A 19,147-nucleotide genomic window follows, 5' to 3' on the forward strand; every position below is an offset into this window, starting at 1 on the left:
TTTGCCAATAATCTCCAAAATTGCAGATAGTAGATGTAACATAGCTGATAGTGGCTATACTGTATATACATATGAACATTGGTTGACAGTTTATTCTTCTATTATTTCAGACCACTTTTAATAAGTTATAGTAAAAAAAAAAAAACACTAAGGGTTTTTGGAAATTGTTTTAATATTTCCAAAATATTGTTAAAGTTTAAAGATTGTACTGTATTTATTTTATTACGTCTAGCCTAGTAAATTCTTTTTCAATATTTATCACTAGTGTTTTAAATCTGCATTGCAACTAGACATTTGCTTGACGAACAGAATTTTTCAAATTATAGCAATATTGAAATGTTTTCCTTCTCATTTGGAATTTTGTACAAAATTATATGAAAGATTCAGAGATGGAATCAGTGTTGTACCAATATATTCTTTCTCTCTTGTGTATTATAAGTCAAACTCAAGGTATAAAATACAAACTAACTTTCATTTATTAAAAAAAAATATATAAAGTTACATTTTTAGTGAAATAAATCATTGTGTGAGAAAATATAACTTAAGAGTAAAGTAGGAAATATATAATTTGTCTATTTGTCTATGTTCCTATAGTGCAAGAAACAATAAAAAATATCACTCATAAAGTAAAACATAAATCTCTAATACATTTTTATAACAAATATTGGTTTGGTATTTGAAACTCTGTTTTCACTGGCCAACAAAAAAGCCCTGAATTTATTGTCAGTTTCATTTTTTTCAATTTCTAGTATAGCATTAAAAAAATAACTTTTATAAAATGCATTGCAAAGTTTGGCACAAACTACAAAAAGCAAAATATGCAATTTTACAAGACAATTATTTAGCAATAACTATTTGTTGTTATTTTATCTGCGATTAAATTTTTGTTTCTTTTGTAAAATGAACAACTTTTTAATTTCATTTTGTAAAACATTCTATATATAATAAATATACGTTTGAGTAAAAACAAAATAACTCAAAGCAGTTTAAAGAAACTTTTGCAAATCATCCAAATTAGGTATGCCAACACAGGAAAATGTATAGCCAGATCTAGGAGTAATAAGCATAATCCAGTTTCATTTAAATCTCGTCAGTTTTTATTTTCATAAAAACTAAATTTAATGAAATGTTAAAAACTACATGGGGCAGTACTCCACAAATCAAACTCTTCAGTGGCAAACTGATGTAAGTGAATCGGCATCCTTGTGTTACCAAACAAAATTGAGCTTTTATGAAGTAGTTTATCTGAATGGCACCAACTGTTGACTTAGTTGCTAACGTTACTACCAAACAGATTAGTTTCCTCTACCATTTATACTAGTTAACTCCAATATTTTACTTCTGTCACACCCCTAGCATCTCGTTGACTCAAAATAAACAAAGAGTTTTTTATCTAAACGAATTGAAACTGTTTAGTTAACAGTTAGGAAAGTTTTTATTTGGAACTACTCAAGTTTTTCTGTTATATTGCTCATTTCACGAATATTTGTAATTCCACCTGATCAAACTAGGAAATACACAGTTTTAATGTGAAAATGGAATCCTATAAATTGTAAATCTATATATATATATATAAATGCGAATGTTTGTTTGTATGTTCCGTTATAACTCTGGAACCAATGCACGAAACATCGTGAAATTTTGTACGGTGATTCTACACGTTCCTGGAAGTAACATAGGCATACTTTTAGAGAGATGGCTGTTTCGCTGTTTGTATGTATGTCCTTTATAGAATCGTAAACTATTTGACCGATTATTATGAAAATTTGTATGAATATTTATTTTTTGGCGGAGAAGGTTTATATGCTATGCCTATAGATGTATCTCGCCACCAGGTGGCACTGCAAAAGTTACAAGTTTTTAAAGCGCCTGTACACTATAAACTGCGATTACGAGACAGTTAAGTATATTAAATAGCGAAAAACTATTTGAAGGCGCTAAGCTTTGATGTATATTTGTCTTCAAAATACATTTCTGCTTGGACTTAAAGCTTTAGTGTTAGACCACTTTATAATAAAGTATATGTACGTAGACAATGGCTATAAACATACACTTTTGACAGATTTTCTTGATCGTGGCAACAGTACAAACTCTACATCGTTGTTGGAAATATAATTCATTTGAACCAGAAGTGCACATACACGGGCAAAGCTTACGAAAAGCGTGCGAAGCCGTGGGAAACAGCTAGTTATGTTTATAAGTTTAAATTAAATATAAATATGTGTGTTGTTTACTTAATATTATTATATATATATGATTTAAGAAGCACAATTATGTTTCATGGAAATGATGATACCATACAAATTTCTAAGATGCTTTGTAAAATTTCCTTATTTTACAAAAGTTATATATTTTGATAATTTTGTTCATTGCCTGCAGGTTTGCCTGGGTGATGGGAGTTAGCCTAGTGTTAAGCTATCGCAGCAAGTTGCGGTCATGTGTGTCACGACGTGCTGTGTTCTGGGTGTCGCTGCGGCGCACAACCGCACTTGTCGCACTAGGCCTGCTTGTTAACATGTTCGGACACGATGATTTGTCCACTGCACGGTTCTGCGGAGTGCTGCAGCGGCTTGGCATGGCACATCTGGTCGTCTCTACACTAGAGATTACCTTTATGAAGAAACAGCCTAGCTTTCAGGTAGTAATAAATTTAATTACATTAAAGGAATTGTATCTATTGCTACTGTAATATTGGTTGTATTGGTTGTTCCTGCGTAAGGAATACTGTAGTATGAAACTCAATCAGAACAAAATGTTCTTTATATTAAACTGTGTACTCAAAAAATAAAAGCACCTTAATTCAATTACTAGACATTAATTTTAATTAATATATAAAAACCACACACAAACATTACTTAAAGCTTGTATTTTGTTTAATCCAATAGTTTCCAGATAGTGAGCTGTTCTTGTACTAGATAATATTGAAGTTCCTTATTTTGTAAGAGGTTGATATAAATTTCATAGGGTGCCACCATACTTCAACCTAAATGGAGTAAGGAAAAAGTCTCTCATCAAATAAACACAATGAACACAGATATTATAATAATTATGCTGATGGCTTCTTCTGACCACAGTAAAGAAAATCAACAATACAAGATAGGTTATGCCCTGTTACTCAGTTATTGTTGTGCAGTTATACAAGTAAGATGCGCAGTGATATAACTGTTGCGCTCTAAAAATTTAAAACAGAAAAATTTTATGAAAAAAAAAGAAATTAGGTAAAAAGATTTTTTTGGGTCATTATGAATGTACCATTGGGAAAAGGTGAGATGATTTTGAAATTAGTAGTTACAGATGGGCCAAGGAATCTGATCGTGTGGCCGAGCCTGTATTAACCACCAACAGAACATTGGCCTCACTACCGTGATTGATTTTAAAGAATTGAACTATCGGAACACCTTTTGCTCAAATATAACCACAAGACAACTAAATAAATCAGTAAATATTCTAGTTCTTGTCTCTTGGGTCAATAGAAATACCGCAGGTCCAATGTTCTCTGAAAAGACAGCTCCCTCCCCTGCCCACCCATCAGGTGGCCAGCCTGCACATGCAGATTGTTTGTCCCATCTTTAATGAATGGCGTTGATAACGTTTGTGATTGATGTGATTGCTCAATTGTTTTATGTGAAACCTAACAAGTTAATAATTTAATTTTCAACTATACCTTATGACATAGTCACGATTCGTCTCTTCAGTTAAGGAGTTTGTGCATAAAAGCAGAAGATCTTTGCTGAAACACACCCACCTTAGTACAGGATGTGGATGGTAAACAATGACATTACCTTGACACACGTTGATTCATTTAATTGCAAGTTGTAGAGATTTTCATGGTTTGCTCATTAAATTCACTGATTATTTAAGGTTTTTTCACAGCAAACGAAATTCACAGCTTAATCATGATTTCTTTGTTTTTATGGTCGGGTTGGGACCCTGTTAAAGGTCTTTCTTAGTAGAGAGCAATGCTGGAAACCCAAGTTCAAATGTACAATCGAGCTGGAAATGACAACTGTTCAAAGATGTCGTGAATTTACAATTAATAGGTCAAAGTAGCCAAGTTCATGGAAGTTTTATTAATATATTCACAGGGAAAACTAGAGAAATTTATGATTGCTGAGTCCTATTACAATGGCATAAGCTAGGGATGAAATGGCAAATGAATGAAGTATTAGTAGTTTATTATTAATTACACTGCTTAGTTAAAAAATTCAAGCCATCTGTGAACTATTTGCTGCATTGTGCTGCTATTTCTGACTCGGTTGTCTGTTTGAGGTCAGGTTTGCGGCAACGTACTCTAATAATAGAAACCTTTAATTAGATGTGCATACCAACATATGTTTTCATTTAAAATCTTCTTCTGACACCTTGTGGACCAAACCCCTGAAGATGTAAAGGGTCACTGGATATGTGTTAAATTAGACAAGTGTCCAAAGACCATGGTACAACCTGTCTCTAGTGAAGCATATCTTGTAAACTAACAGCACCCCTCCTCCCTTACAATTGTTGACAAGACTTCATTCAGTGAATCAAGTCATGTACTGTTTTCATGGCATAGTCATTTTTCTATGTGTACCTTGTTCCCCTTGTAGCCCATAATTTTATTTGTCTCATTTGTACCCTGTTACGTGACACTGTTGATTCTCTCTGGGCAGGAACTCAAAATGTCACACATTTTGTTTTTACAGGTAAAATTAGTCAGTTTCTCTGTCTTAATTTACATTATTTATTGTTTATTTCTATGTTACACATTAACTAGATAGAATAGCAATTAGATACATTTTATATTAAGTACTTTAAAATTAAAAAGTTCCCATTATTTATTGTGTGTTTTGTCAAGTGTACTTTGTGTAACGTAATATCCAATCCCTGACTGAAATACTTCCACGAAACTCAACTGTGCATGTTATAGGTGAGGCGCTGGCTGCCAATATCAGAGCTGGTTGAGTCTTGGTGTCAGTGGCTGGTCATTATGCTGTTGGTAGCTATCCATCTTGTGGTCACTTTCCACCTTCCTGTTCCTGGGTGTCCCACGGGCTATCTGGGCCCTGGCGGGTGTCGGCAACTATTCCTGGGCCCCTCACTGTACCGGTGGCGCCGCACGACACATAGACACTATAATGTTCTCTGACAGCCATCTCTATGATAGTGGGCCAGTCAAGCGGGTCTATCATACCACGGTTCCATTCGACCCGGAAGGTAACATGAGTCTAATAAAGTAACTAGTAAGTTTTAGTAAAATATTATCTTTTATAAAGGTTTTACAACTACAGTTATCAAAAAGTAGCCATGATTCAAATTTGTTTGGCATGAAGCTTTTCTACATTTTATAAAAATTTAAAGTCCAAAAAGTTTTTGATTGAATAGCTGCTTTTTATTGATTAGCTCTTCCCTGGCAGAAACGCCTTTATCACTTTGAATTTTACTTTGTAATCAATAAAAATAACATTGTAATTTTATGCAATTAGCATTTTCCATATCAACCTGTGAGCATATTGCATAGGTTATTGAAATTATAATGTATTGAATAGATTGTTGAGTTATGTACATGTTAATATGCAAAAACACTGGTCTAACTAGGAAGTGTCAGTGCCATGAAATCTTTGATGAAAATTATTTATTCATTTTAAACATTTAATAGCTTAAAGTGCATAAATAACTTTAACAGTGATGAATTGTATATCATCAACTTAAAAGTCAAAATCCAGGATCATACATTAAGGTTGTTTGAAATATTTTACTTTATTAAGAAGAATGATACTGAATTAAATTCAAGAACTATTTGACAAATTTTTATTCGGATTAAACAAAGTTTGGAGTTTTAAAGCGTACATTTTTTGTTAAGCATTTTCTGGTATTTATTTTTAGAATGATTTCATCTCACTAGTGGTACAAACTAACAATACATAGTTTTGAATCACATCGTAAGGAAATGTATAACTGTTGATTTTAGGTATCCTGGGTACACTGACCACATGCCTGACTGTGTACCTTGGTGTGGTAGCTGGCTATATTATTCTCTGTTACAATTCCACAAGACAGCGATGTACACACTGGTTATTCTGGGCATTGTTAACGGTGAGTGTAGAACTTACAGTTAAATTTCTTTCTGTAGTAGTGTTTTTGGAATCTTGCATTTTACTTTTGTTTTTGTGTATACAGTACAAGTAGCCTATAAACCAAATATATAGTGTTGGTAACCATTTATCTAGAAAGAATTCAAAAAATATTTATAGAATAAAACAGCATTTTTTTTGCTTTCTGTATTTTTATATATAGAACAAGTTTTGTATATATATATTTGTTTATATTCTGTTGACAAAATTAAGTAATCTTAAACATTATATTTTGGATTTGGTGTGTAAAGTTTTAATAGTAGGATCAAATACAAATATAAAGCTGTATTAGATATACCATCCATGATCCTAGCGTCTCACGTTTCTTCATGCAACGGACAAGAGACAGACATCTCAAAACGTATCAAGTATTCCATGAGTGGCACCCCATCTGGGTCTTTCTCACTGATCAACTTGAAGGAATAGAACAGCTGTGCCCAATTAATATATATATATATATATATATATATATATATATATATATATATATATATATATAAATGAATGTTTGTGTGTTTGTCCTTTATAGGCTTGGAAACTATTGGACCGATTTTTATGAAATTTTGTGTGTGTTTTCAGTGGAATTCGAGAATGGCTTAGATTCACAATTTGGTCCAATTTAAATAGTTTATTTGATTAATTTTTTAATTATAAATTGTTGTTGATGTTGGAGTGTTTTATATTGGATCCGACAGACTGCGCTATGACACGTAATACAAAGCGAACTGTTACTTAACAGTTGTTAATACTTTCAGCCGAAGTTCATCAAAGAGGCAGAAACATTTGTTTACATTTAAAATTTAGAAAATTTTTATTGTAAAGTGCTTGATCAGTAGTGTAATACAGGTTGCATAGAAGACGTCATTGCCTAATTTTAAATTCAGATTGCACCAATGATCAATAAACTATCTAATGCAATGAAAATACTATTAAACGCTATTATGAAAACAACCTCATTGTACAAATCCGTGAATGTTTGCACATAAGGTAATCGAATTTGGTTACATTGAAGGTAAATGAAAAGAGCCGAAAGAAGACACTTTATGATCGAAATTGGGTTTCTTTGATACATTTTCTTGAAGGCACACTCCTAAATAATACTGGAAATATCTTAAACAGAAAATTAATTTTAACAGACCGAATTTGATTCTTTATAACCTAATTAGTTTACCGAGATTCATCCATATACATTAATTGTTCTGAATAACTTATCAACACCTAGCAAAAACCACGAAAGATAGAGGCAGGAATATGGTACATACCTTCATAATGCGCCCAAGAGGCTCACGAAGGAATGACTATCAATTATCTCAGCAATGTTCAGAATGTGATAGAAAAAGAATAAGTGAATATAGTGTACTGTTTTCAACGGGAAATCGTTCGAAGTCGCAGGCAACTGCTAGTTAATTAATTTTGATTGTTTGATAAGTGTTAATTTTAAAGTAGTTCAAGGCTGTATTCAGGGATGTAGTTGCAATGTCATAAACAGCATCCGTCATGTTATTTTTATCAGTAGTGTGGAGTCATCAGCATATATGATTTAGACGGTGTTTGGTTTTTGGATGTTGGTAAGGGAAGTTATTTACGAAAAGGATGACAGGGTTGGGCGAAGAACAGACCCCTGAGCAAAACACCATGTGATGATTTTCAGACCAGCAATGTTGAGCAATTTTATACTTTCTCACTTGTTCTTTTCTCGTATTTTCTTTATGTTCTTTAATTCTCACATTTAGTGGTCTTTTTGTCTCGTCTATTACAGGAATGTGTTATACTGTAAACATAGTTTTTTAGTCCTATATGCCATTTTTTGGTTTGGTTTTTACGATACCAACATAATATTAGTGTATTATTAGTATTAGTATTAGTATTAATATTAGTATTAGTACCAACATAATACTTGGTACTAATACATAGTTGATGTAAACTCAAAAAATATCTCCTAGATCTTGAAATTTAACTTAACTAATAATTTTAAACAAGTCTAAACACTGATAACTTAATAGATGGTCGTGTCAGTTGCATGCAAACAGTGTCCCCATTTAAGCACAGTCAAGAGATAAATTCAATTCGTTTATGAATTAAAATGTATTCAAGTATTAATTTACAATTAACTACTCTTTACAAAATAAAGAATGATCTTTATGTATGTAATATTATCAATGTTAGACAAAGAGATGTCTTATTTGTTGATTAAATGTTCTCTTTTCATATCATTCATTTGAAATAACAAAATTATTTTAATTTTACTAAGATCATATCACTAAAAGATAAAGGGTTGGAGACTCTAACATTTCTTATTTTATTAACTGTTTTAAATGTAGTAATGAAAATTTGATGTTTACGTTAGACAATTTTGAGATCCTATTTTTAAAAGAGTCCAAAATTGCCCCATCAAAAGGATATAACAGTAAATCCAGAAAAAGCAAAGCATTCAGTAAATCCTTATTTCAAGCTCAATAACCATTTGTTAAAGTTTAACAGGTGCACTGTGCTGATTCAAACTGTAGATGGTGCAACACTTGACACCTGAACTATAGTAAACAAATATCGAGTCTACTAAGTCTATTATGCTTGTTGTGTAAATTGATTTACACATCAGATAAAATGTTTACAACATATTTAAAACTCTGTTTGATAGTATTCATAGGAATTTGTTGAAAGTTTTGTATACTTTTGCAGGGAGTCATTAGTGGGTCCCTCTGTGGCTGGTCTCAGGAGGGCGGGCTGATCCCAGTCAACAAACAGCTGTGGTCGTTGTCCTTCGCTCTGCTCACCTCGGCCTCTGGATTCCTCTTGCTTGCCATTCTGTTTGTTATAGTTGATCACTTCAACTGGTGGTCTGGCAGCCCCTTCAGATATGCAGGTTTGTAACCAGACTTTGTTGCTGACTTGCTTGACAATTGAAACACGTGATTTTTACTATTCCAAACTTCTTATGCTAGTTATTTGTTACTATAAACAAACAATAACCGATTTCTTAGTTCTTAATCATACACGGCAGTGCCATGCAGAGCCGCAGCTACATATTTTCCAGGGGGAGCAAGCCCTACCAAATTTGCCACCCTTTTTCACCACTAACTATAGTAGTTCAAAAATTTCCTTTTACTCTGCTTCTAAGTCAGCTTGTAAATAATCCAGAAGTACTTAATAATTATTATTACATTTGTTACTAGCAGTTACCTGCGTCTTCACACACAATTTTCATGAAATTATGAGCGTGCTTCTTGGTAAAAACAGTAATGATGTAATATGATGGAATTTAATCACATTTTTAAATCAAAACTTGGCATATATCTTGTACTTATTATTTCAGTGTGCATGGTTAAGTGATTCAATAATTAAATAACAATTTTATTGTTCATTTCAGGTTATGCACGTGTTTTAAAGAGTACATTTCTAGTTCTATTAATTAAATTTCTGATGCCACAGTTGAGTCTCTACCCTAATACCCTGATCAAGGAAATAATAATAACTGTCTCAAATCAAGAAAATGTATACACATAGGTTTTGGAAGCTAACTTACATGAATAGCATCTATTTCTGGTCAACAATATTTCTGGTGGTTTATTCGATTCTGATTTTTTACCCTGATCAAGAAAATATATGCATATTATGTAAGCTTAAAAAGACTACTTTGGTTGTTTTTGTTCTTCTTCCAATATAAGGATAAAATGAAAAATTCTTGCAATTATGTTCATTCCAAATTTCTAAATAATCATTCATAATAAGTTTTGCATTGTAGAATTCTTGTTGTTTTTCGGATTGTAATATAGAAAAGAATGGGTCGTTGAGGCATATTTGTGTCCATTCCCCTATTTTACCTGATACTACAGTAAAAATATCATACACTATGTCAAAGAGACCAATCAGTTTTGAGTACTTTACGTGCAAACATTCAGAGCTTAGTTCATTAAAGTCGGTTTTATGATAACGTTTAAATTGTATTTCCTATGCATTAGATACTTTAAATTGGTCACGGGTGAAATCTGTTGTAAAAATTAGATAGTAACTTTTTCTTTGCAACCTGCATAATACTATTGATCAAGCACTGTGTACTTAGTATTTTCTAAAGTTTAAATATAAAAAAATGATTCTGTCTATTTGGTAAACTTCAGTAGAAAGTGTTAAAAGCTGTTTACTATCAGTTACATATGGATTGTGTTTTGTAAATAGTTGTTTATAATGGCAATTTAGCTTATATTGTTAGGCTTAGTATTTTTTTTAATGACTTAATATTTTGACTATTATAGGAAACAAAGTAAGAGTCCAAAGTATCAAATAAAAACAAGAATACAGCTATATTGTTAATTGGTTCTTAAAGTACACTGTTCTGACTTGTATCTGTAGAGAGGATTTTTTTCTCTAGTCTGCTGAAAAGAATAGACTAACAGTAGGCATGTAAAATATAGCTTCAAATTATATTTTTGTCAAGTTCTAAAAATATCTTTTTCAAGTAAAGATTTATTGAAAATACTCACAATTTATCACCATAGCTTCGTTAATAGCTAATTAAAAATGATTTTTTTATACAAAATTTATTTCTACACTAGTTTTTTACAGGGAAATTAACTTAATTAGTAAATGATGAAAATGTGGTTATTTTATAATTTGTATTTCAGTAAAAATATAATATAATTAAAAAAATAAATGACAAGTTATTTTGAAAAAAATCAAGAAACATATATATTATATATACACACATACACATATATTTACAAATTGAAGGAACAGAATGACTCATTACAGGCTACAGCACAAAATCAGATATTTCCAGACAAACTTTTTATGTAAACTTTGTTAAAAAAACTATAATACTTAAGAAGTTATCCAACATTCTTCAAACTATAACGTTCTTTTCTTCTGCTTAGGTATGAACGCTATACTGCTCTACATTGGTCATATCATTACCAGGCATACTTTTCCTTGGAGCTGGAAGCCATACAATGTAACCGACCATAAAGAGTTGTTTTTGATGAACGTCTCGGGCGTTGTTCTGTGGCTGCTGATCTCAAAAGTTTTACACTCTAACGAGATTTTTTTCTCTGTTTAAAAGAGTTATTTTAATTTTATCATATCACAAGCGACTGAATTGCATTTTAATATACTCATAATAAACTATTTTTAATATATTACTGTTTTTGTGCTATTCCTGTTTTTCCACTATTCACCATTAAGTCTAGTGTTAATCCAAGGAGCTCTCCATTTCTATAAAACTGATGCAAATGGTAATTTAAACAGTATTTAGTTTTAAGTAACATCATAGTTTTTGTGACTTCACACTGTATCGAAACATTGTTTTACACAATTAAATGTGTAAAATATTTCAGCCTCACTGTGGAGAAAATAATACATGTGCCCATTTTCAGTTAATACAATCATATTAAACCAAAAACAGAGTTTTATTTTGTGTTTTCCATGGTAATACAAAGTGGAGCATAAGAAAAAGTACATACTGTTACTAAGACTAGTAGTTGGATAAGTCATGGGGATGGTGGTTAAATTTTGCTCAGTGATTAAGTGTTTTTGGGTACTTTTCAGATAACTTTATTCATATTTTTTTTTAATACGAATAATATAAAACAAATATATCACACTATACAGAATTAATTCGTTGAGCCACAGTATTTGAAATAATTAATAGTACAAAAAGTTCATAAAGCGTACCCACCATTTTCACTATTCACATTTTAATATTTACTATTATACTATGTTATCATCTAACTGTATCACTGTATTTAAAAGGTTCCAAACTAATGATATATGTGAGTTTAGTATAGTTTTTTCTACTCTTTGGTCTATGAATCAATGTGCCATCGTGACAAAACACGTTTCATTCTGACCCCTAAAAAGTTGTTTATATTGTTACTAACATGTAATTTTTATTGTTAATCCAATGTTTTCTTAAAACATTGTATATTTCTATTGTCTATTTGTTGTATACAGTGACTGAACCCTGAAGAAGTGAAAACATAGTTTTTAGTGTGGCCGTTGCTAGGTAAAAGTAAGTTTCTAGGAGTGCTGTTTTAATGTTTATTGCTTATCTATTATCAAACTAAAGAAATTTAATTTGAAGCATTAGAAGTAAGTAAGAAAACATTGCTGACAGTGACACTTTTACAACTACTAGACTATTTTACACTTTTAATCCGCAGTAGTATGGGCAGTTATGGTTGTGGCAGCTTATAGTATTTTATATAATTTATATACAATTCCATATTTATTTATATTATAAAAAATGTGAAGTATATATAAATTTGATTTTTACATTTTATTTTACTTTTTTTGTTTTTATATTTTTTCTGTTTACTCTTCACAGTAAATTAACAAATTAATAACACAAGTTGTCAAAATATAAAGTCACATGTTTTATGACTTTTAAAGGATTTTTGTAAGGACTTTTAAATATTTATATATATATATATATATATATATATATATATATATATATATATATATATATACAGAGTGTTAATCTGAAAACTTCAAACTCGTATTAAAAGACTTCTAGCCCAAGTATTAAAATGCTGTTAACTGGAGTGTATAGTACTAATTGGGAGAGCAAACAAAATTATTTTTAAAATGGGGGTGCTCACCCCCATGCCTCCCTCCCCCGTACACAAAGCCAAAATTTTAAAATGGCAATTAATACCTTGTGACACCTCAAATTGAAGCTCATAAAAAAGCTGTATTTTTGTTTAAAAAAATTTAAATCGGCCAAGCCGTTTGGCATCAGCAGCCAACAATGTAATTTCTTACACAACAATTATTAATCTGCAAACTACTGTATTACTCCTAATAACAACAAATTTGCCCATTGAATACTGTCTGTGACATATATACGAGGTAGGTCCAGAAAGTAAGTTCCGTTTCAATTTATAGCCGCTGCAGCGCTGCGATCGCAGTTCCGCACATGCGCAGTAGTCGGATACGGACCCATAGGAACCACCAGCTCCCTACATGGTCTCACTCCCAGAATTGCAGCGCCTGTGCCGCTTTTTGTTTTAGAGCCGTCTGTGTACCATTCGAGCTCCGCTGGTGGAAGAGGTTGCTTCCCCTCTGACCAATCATCCCTTGAGGGCAAAATAATCCTAAAGGGTTTGTCAAAGGAAAACTTTTGTGGCATCTGATCAGAGATCATGTGCAAAACATCCTCCTGTATCAGAGTGCCAATTCTGCAGTGCCCACCGCTGCAGCCCGACCAGAATCCCGTCTGCTGAAGACAGTAGGCACTCTTCCTGGCCATAGCTCGAATGACAATGTCCAGGGGGGCGAGATTAAGACAATAGTCCAGAGCCGCGCCTGGCGCACTAGGAAAGGCCCCTGTGATAGCGAGGCAGGCCATCCTTTGGATACCTGCCAGACGTGCTACCACCGTCTTGGCTTCCGTTTTTGACCACCATACGACAGCTCCGTACATTAGTGCAGGTCTGACCACGGAAACATAAAGCCAGTACAAGAGCCTCGGCTTCAGTCCCCAGGGCCCACCTATCACACGTCTGCATTGCATTAGAGACCACTTAGCCCTGGCAATGACCCTTTCTAGATGAGGTCCCCAGTTTAGAACCCTATCTAGGATCACGCCCAGGTACTTGACCTCAGGCTTCAGCTCAACGGGTGAGCCTTTAAATAGAAAGGGACCAATGCCCTCCATCTGTCGCCTCCTGGTAAAGGCAACCACGGCAGCCTTGGTGGGGTTGACGGTGAGGCCAACCTTATCACACCAGTTTCCCACCATGTTCAGAGCAGCATTGGTCAGTTCCGTGATTGTTGTGTTGAACTTGCCACTCACAAGAATCACAATATCATCTGCGTACCCTTGTGCAAAGACACCGCTGCTATTCAAAGAATTTAGCAGGTCATCCACAACCAGGTTCCACAGAAGAGGAGAGAGGACGCCGCCCTGCGGACAGCCCCTCGTAGCCTTCGCACTGACACTTGGTCCCATGAGGGTTGAAACAACAACCCTGTCCGTGAGCAAGGCCCCTATCCAGTCACACACCTGACCATCAACGCCACGTCCCGAGACCGCATTGATAATCGCCTGAGTGGCTATATTATCAAAGGCACCTTCAATGTCTAAAAAGACTCCTATAGCTACCTCTTTTGCCGCCAGCGTCTTCTCAATCCTGCATACCAATTGATGCAGGGCCGAGTCGCATGACTTTCCTGGAGTGTAGGCATGCTGGTTAGGATGCAAAGGTCGCTAGGAAGATGAAACCAATTGAAATTTATCGGCAGATTTGCGATGTTTATGGACAAAATGCGATGAGTGCTTCAATGGTGAGAAGATGGGTCCGACAGTTCAATGAAGGATGTAGTGAAGTGCATGATGAAGAACGAAGTGGGCGTCCATGTTTGGTTACAGAACTGGTTCACGCGACTGAATACAAGATCCAGGAAAACCGCAAGTTTACAATTAGTGCTCTCGCGATAGAATATCCTTAAATCACTAATATTCATAAAATTGTTACAGAAAACCTGAAATTGTATAAACTTTGCTCACGTGGGGTACTAAAGATTCTTACTGAGCAACGCAAAACAACAGCAACACAAAAAATGACAGCCGTACAAGTGAAACCTTTCTTTTGACTGTGCCATTGCTACAAGAGAAATGTAACTTATGTGTGTTTCACAGTAACATAGTATAAAGATTAATATATTTTCCATCCCTTTTCAATTGTAATATTATTACTCTTTACCAGTCGAGCCAAACGTAAAGAATCACACAGGTACATTGGGAGAGTGGCCAAGAGAGAAGTTGAAAGAGATGGGAATAACGGTCACCTAGCACGCTGCTACCTTTCAGGAAAGAAAATGAAACTTTATTCTTTTGTGTTTGGTGGCCAGCTCCAAGGCTCCACGCACTTAATCCGTTTGACCTGCAAATCTTCCTGAACTTGCATTTCCTGAATTTTAAACGTCTCAAAGTAAGAGTTAAGTCCAAGTTAACCAATTTTCCTGTCAAGTTTCACTAGTAGCTTAATTTCCTGTCCAGAAATGGTGTAAGCTATATACAAAATGTTCCTTTTTCATTTTTGATAACATATATCTGGACTGAGATACATTTTTATCCGGATTTGCTTCCGAGAAATTGATGAAAATTATTTATATCAATCAAACAAGTAAAATTTGTATAGCAAAAATATAGCCAATAATGAATAAATGATTTACATATATAGAATATGCATTTTGAAAATGTGAGTAAAATTTGTTCGTTCATTGAATGCATTACGTATTTTAAGGATATGATATCATAAGATCAGAAATATATCAGAATTTGGAGTATCAAAATTAATTCCTCTCGTTTACTCCAGTAGTGCAAACTAGCAGCCAGAGCCTTTGATTTGTTTTAAAACTGGTATAATTAAGATAAAAGACTTGATCAAGTGACTGTAGTGATTGGAATTTCTCAAAGTAATTACCAATAGCCAACATAACGAAAGTTGTGTTTTAAAAGTATGGAGAGCTGAATTTTCCCCTGTTGATAGTCTACTGTAAAATGTGCGATTTCCCAAAAATCCCAATTTGTGATTTCCCCCCACTACCCTTTGAACATTGATTGTGTTGACCTTCAGTGTATCAACTGTAACTCTGAGAGTAATAACTTTTACTAACTCTAGCTTTTTTTATTTTGTTAGTCTACTAAATCGTCTAAATTTTGTTTACAAGATGTCATGATTAACAAAACAATTTCATAATTTTATAGTAATTGCTGTACCAAAACAATAACATAATTTTACCAGTATTTTGACGAAACTGTGTGTAAATATTAACACAGATGAATAGAAAAATGTTTGAAATAAAAGTTGTAGGCCGTAATCTGACTTTTAAAATGATATACCTACGTCAGTATTTATTGCGAATAAAGAAAATTCAAATCTACATTATGTTTGCAGCTTGTCGTAGTAATGCTATTGAGCAAATAGCCCATTCAACGAATTACTCTCCGGAAGTATTTCTTAGAGAGTTGGATTTTTCATTGTTAAAATGATTCGTTTATAAAAATCACTCAATTTTCTCCTTATTGTCTTGGATTTGGACCATTAATATGCTGGCCTTTAGGAGGTCAACTGTAACTGTGTAAGTAATAATTAACTCCACGAAATATGTTTTATTTCTTTTGTCTAAAAGTATACCTGTAAATAGGTATGGCGTTAGTCATATATCCTGAAAACGTAACAGTTTCAACTGTTAAAACAATAGCTTTCCCGCAAGAAAAATATAATTTGACTGATAGTTATTAACGATAACTGTCTTTAAGTATTTACAAAAGTTTTAGGTTATTTTCTTTTTTTTATGATATGTAGATGTAATATCAAATTCGATTATTATAGATGTTATACCATAACTGTCTATGGCAGTTAGAGTTTTGGAATGGAATGGAGTTTTCTCTTATTACTTAAAATTTACTAATATCGTACAAATCTTTAACAATGTATACTGTAGCTAGAGATGAATCATAGTTTGAAAAGGGGGGCCCTAGTAATGGTACATAAAACATAAGCATATAGTAAACAGAAAGATGGAACATTGCAACATATATCATTTACAAAGATTATGTACAGAAAAGGTCCAAGAACGGAGCCTTGCAACACACTACCAAATATTTTGACAGGCAGTGCTACTGTTATTAAAAAAACCTTTTGGTTCGGTCCAGACAATTTTATTGAGTTCAATGCCTTATTTCTAACACCATAAAAAGACAGCTTGTAAAAAGCCTTAGTTAGTGCTGTTAAGTTCAAGGAAGAGAGACATACAGCCTGGAGGACCAAACAATATTACGTTTAAGAAAAAGAGATTGTAATAAAATTAAAAACTAAAAATTCTGCCCGGAGGATCAACCAATGTCGTATAAAGAAAATAAATAAAATGAATCAATCAATTATGAGATAATAATTACTAGAAGTCTCAAGCTTCCGAGAATTTTAAAGAAGACCATTTGAGGACAAGAACTTTCATGGAATGTGCCAAAGAGATTATTCACAAATAGAAACTGACTTTCATGAGTACCACCACAAGAGGAGTCCCTGGACCAGGCGCTCGAGATCAAAGGTAGACGAGACAAGTGAGAGTTCCGGGAGGGGCTCCAGAGGTCCACACTGAAGGATAGTCCACGTTCGCGGGAGAACATACACTTTAGTACGCACAACGGGGCACGTAAATTGTAAACAAAGGTTAACAAAATAGGTAAAATAACAAAAAAGAATGGTGAGCTAGAGGGTGCGAGGTGGGGTAATGAGCAGAAAAGCGAATTAGTGCAGAAGACACACACGAGTAATGTGGAGGAGGTAGGTTGTGTCGAGAGAGAGAGAGACAACGACAATGCCGTTTCGAGAGATACAACCCTACTGCCCGCCCGAGCGGCGTGGGAAGTGGTGGATTGACCTAATACATTTTGAATTAGTATAAGGAACAAAGGCTGATCTCTCTCACTCACTCCTTTATTAATCTTAATATGCTTAATTAAATAAAAAATATTACTAAATGTAATTATAACTAGTTAGGTTTATCAAATTTGTGGCTACGAATTTATGTCTATTTTCAAAACTATTAATAACCTTACTTGAAATGGCAAAAACAGCGTATTTTGCTTGGGATGAAACCCATATTAATTGTACAGTAAGTGAATGACACTAGAGTAGCCATATAGTATTAGGCATGATTCTATATTTTTCCAAGGTTAGGCATAATAGTTATTGGTTGATAGCATTCGGGCATACCGGTATGTATGTTGTTTGCTATCTATGTTTTACAATACGCGTATATATTGCAATTACAAATCATATAATTGCCCACATATTTAATTAATTTGTAGTATAAAATGAAAATGGACTATTTTAATCTCTAACTAGTCAATATTACTAACAAACATTTTAGCTAGGTAGTAATCGCTTAATTTGTGGCTACAATGTTGTAAGAGCTACAAATGTAGGTGGTCTAATGGTTTGGGGTTCGAATCAAACAAAACATTTGTTAATAGGATGATAGTAAAAAAATAATAGTTTTAGTCTTTACCCACAAAATAATATTTAATGTACTTCAAGTTTCGTTTATATTAGTTTTCTAGATGTTTGGATTTGTTTCAAAGTAATTTCAAACTATCCTTTCCTCTTCCAAATCTTAGTGGCTCAAATTGTACCCTAATACCTTCTAATAGGCACTCTTGAGTTGAGAAGTATGAGGATCATAACTTTGACCGCAGTGGAGAATGAAGGTGATTGACTTACATGGCCCCCCATAATGGAAGGTAAAATCAAATAGAATATACCACTAGGTTTGCTAGACATCACTGAGTGGGCGAGAAAACACAGAAAGTTTACTTACAATGAAGAGGAGGTAAATAAGCGAAGTGAATTCGCCCTCAATAAAAAAGGCCATTTCCCTTGACTGATGAGGAATAAAAATTACACTCATTAATTTTATTTTTGTGAATAGAAGGTGCAGAAAGGGAATTGTTTTAAATAAATATTCATACAGTGGTGTTAGGCTATTTATCCCTGAATTTTTCAGTTCTCACCCATGTCTTGCAAAAATGCGAACCATCACCTTCAGAAGTGTTTAACACTTCTAAGTTTATAAAAAGTATAGCAGTTTTATTAAGCGTAAGTTGTTAAATAATAAAGAGGCTAAATGATTTTAGGCATCTCAGTTTTTATGTTTATTATTATTCATTACAAATAGTGATATTACCTATCTCAGAAAATGAACCATTATAACTCGTGTTGCCTAAATATAACCATGTTGGCTACTTCAAAGCTAAGATTTCTTGGGTACTGTCTATTTTGTAGATTGATATTTAACAAACTGAGACAAAACTCAGTACACTGGGTACTTAGGATAATCTTATTTTTATGAAACTTGGTAGGGATAATTGAATACACGTTACTTACATACAGTAAAACATCAACTTCCTGTTATATCCTAAGTGTATTTCACTAAAAACCTCTTCAAATCTTGCACACTGGAACAAAACTCTTCAGACTGTGTATTTAGACTAATCCGATTTCATTGAAATTTGGCAAGAAAATTATTTCTAA

General features: G+C 33.3%; 1 protein-coding gene across 1 annotated transcript in view; it reads left to right on the forward strand.

Annotated features, from left to right (window-relative positions):
- LOC124354012 (heparan-alpha-glucosaminide N-acetyltransferase-like) overlaps positions 1-11,239 on the forward strand; it is a 35,443-nt gene extending 24,204 nt beyond the window's left edge. The window contains 6 exon segments of the mRNA XM_046804130.1: positions 2,380-2,638; positions 4,907-5,047; positions 5,049-5,193; positions 5,948-6,072; positions 8,790-8,973; positions 10,979-11,239. Of these exon segments, the coding sequence (XP_046660086.1) occupies positions 2,380-2,638; positions 4,907-5,047; positions 5,049-5,193; positions 5,948-6,072; positions 8,790-8,973; positions 10,979-11,160 (1,036 nt within the window). The 3' untranslated portion in view covers positions 11,161-11,239.
- The last annotated feature ends 7,908 nt before the right edge of the window (positions 11,240-19,147 follow it).

Source organism: Homalodisca vitripennis, chromosome 2 (genome assembly GCF_021130785.1).
Source record: "Homalodisca vitripennis isolate AUS2020 chromosome 2, UT_GWSS_2.1, whole genome shotgun sequence".
NCBI lineage: Eukaryota > Metazoa > Arthropoda > Insecta > Hemiptera > Cicadellidae > Homalodisca > Homalodisca vitripennis.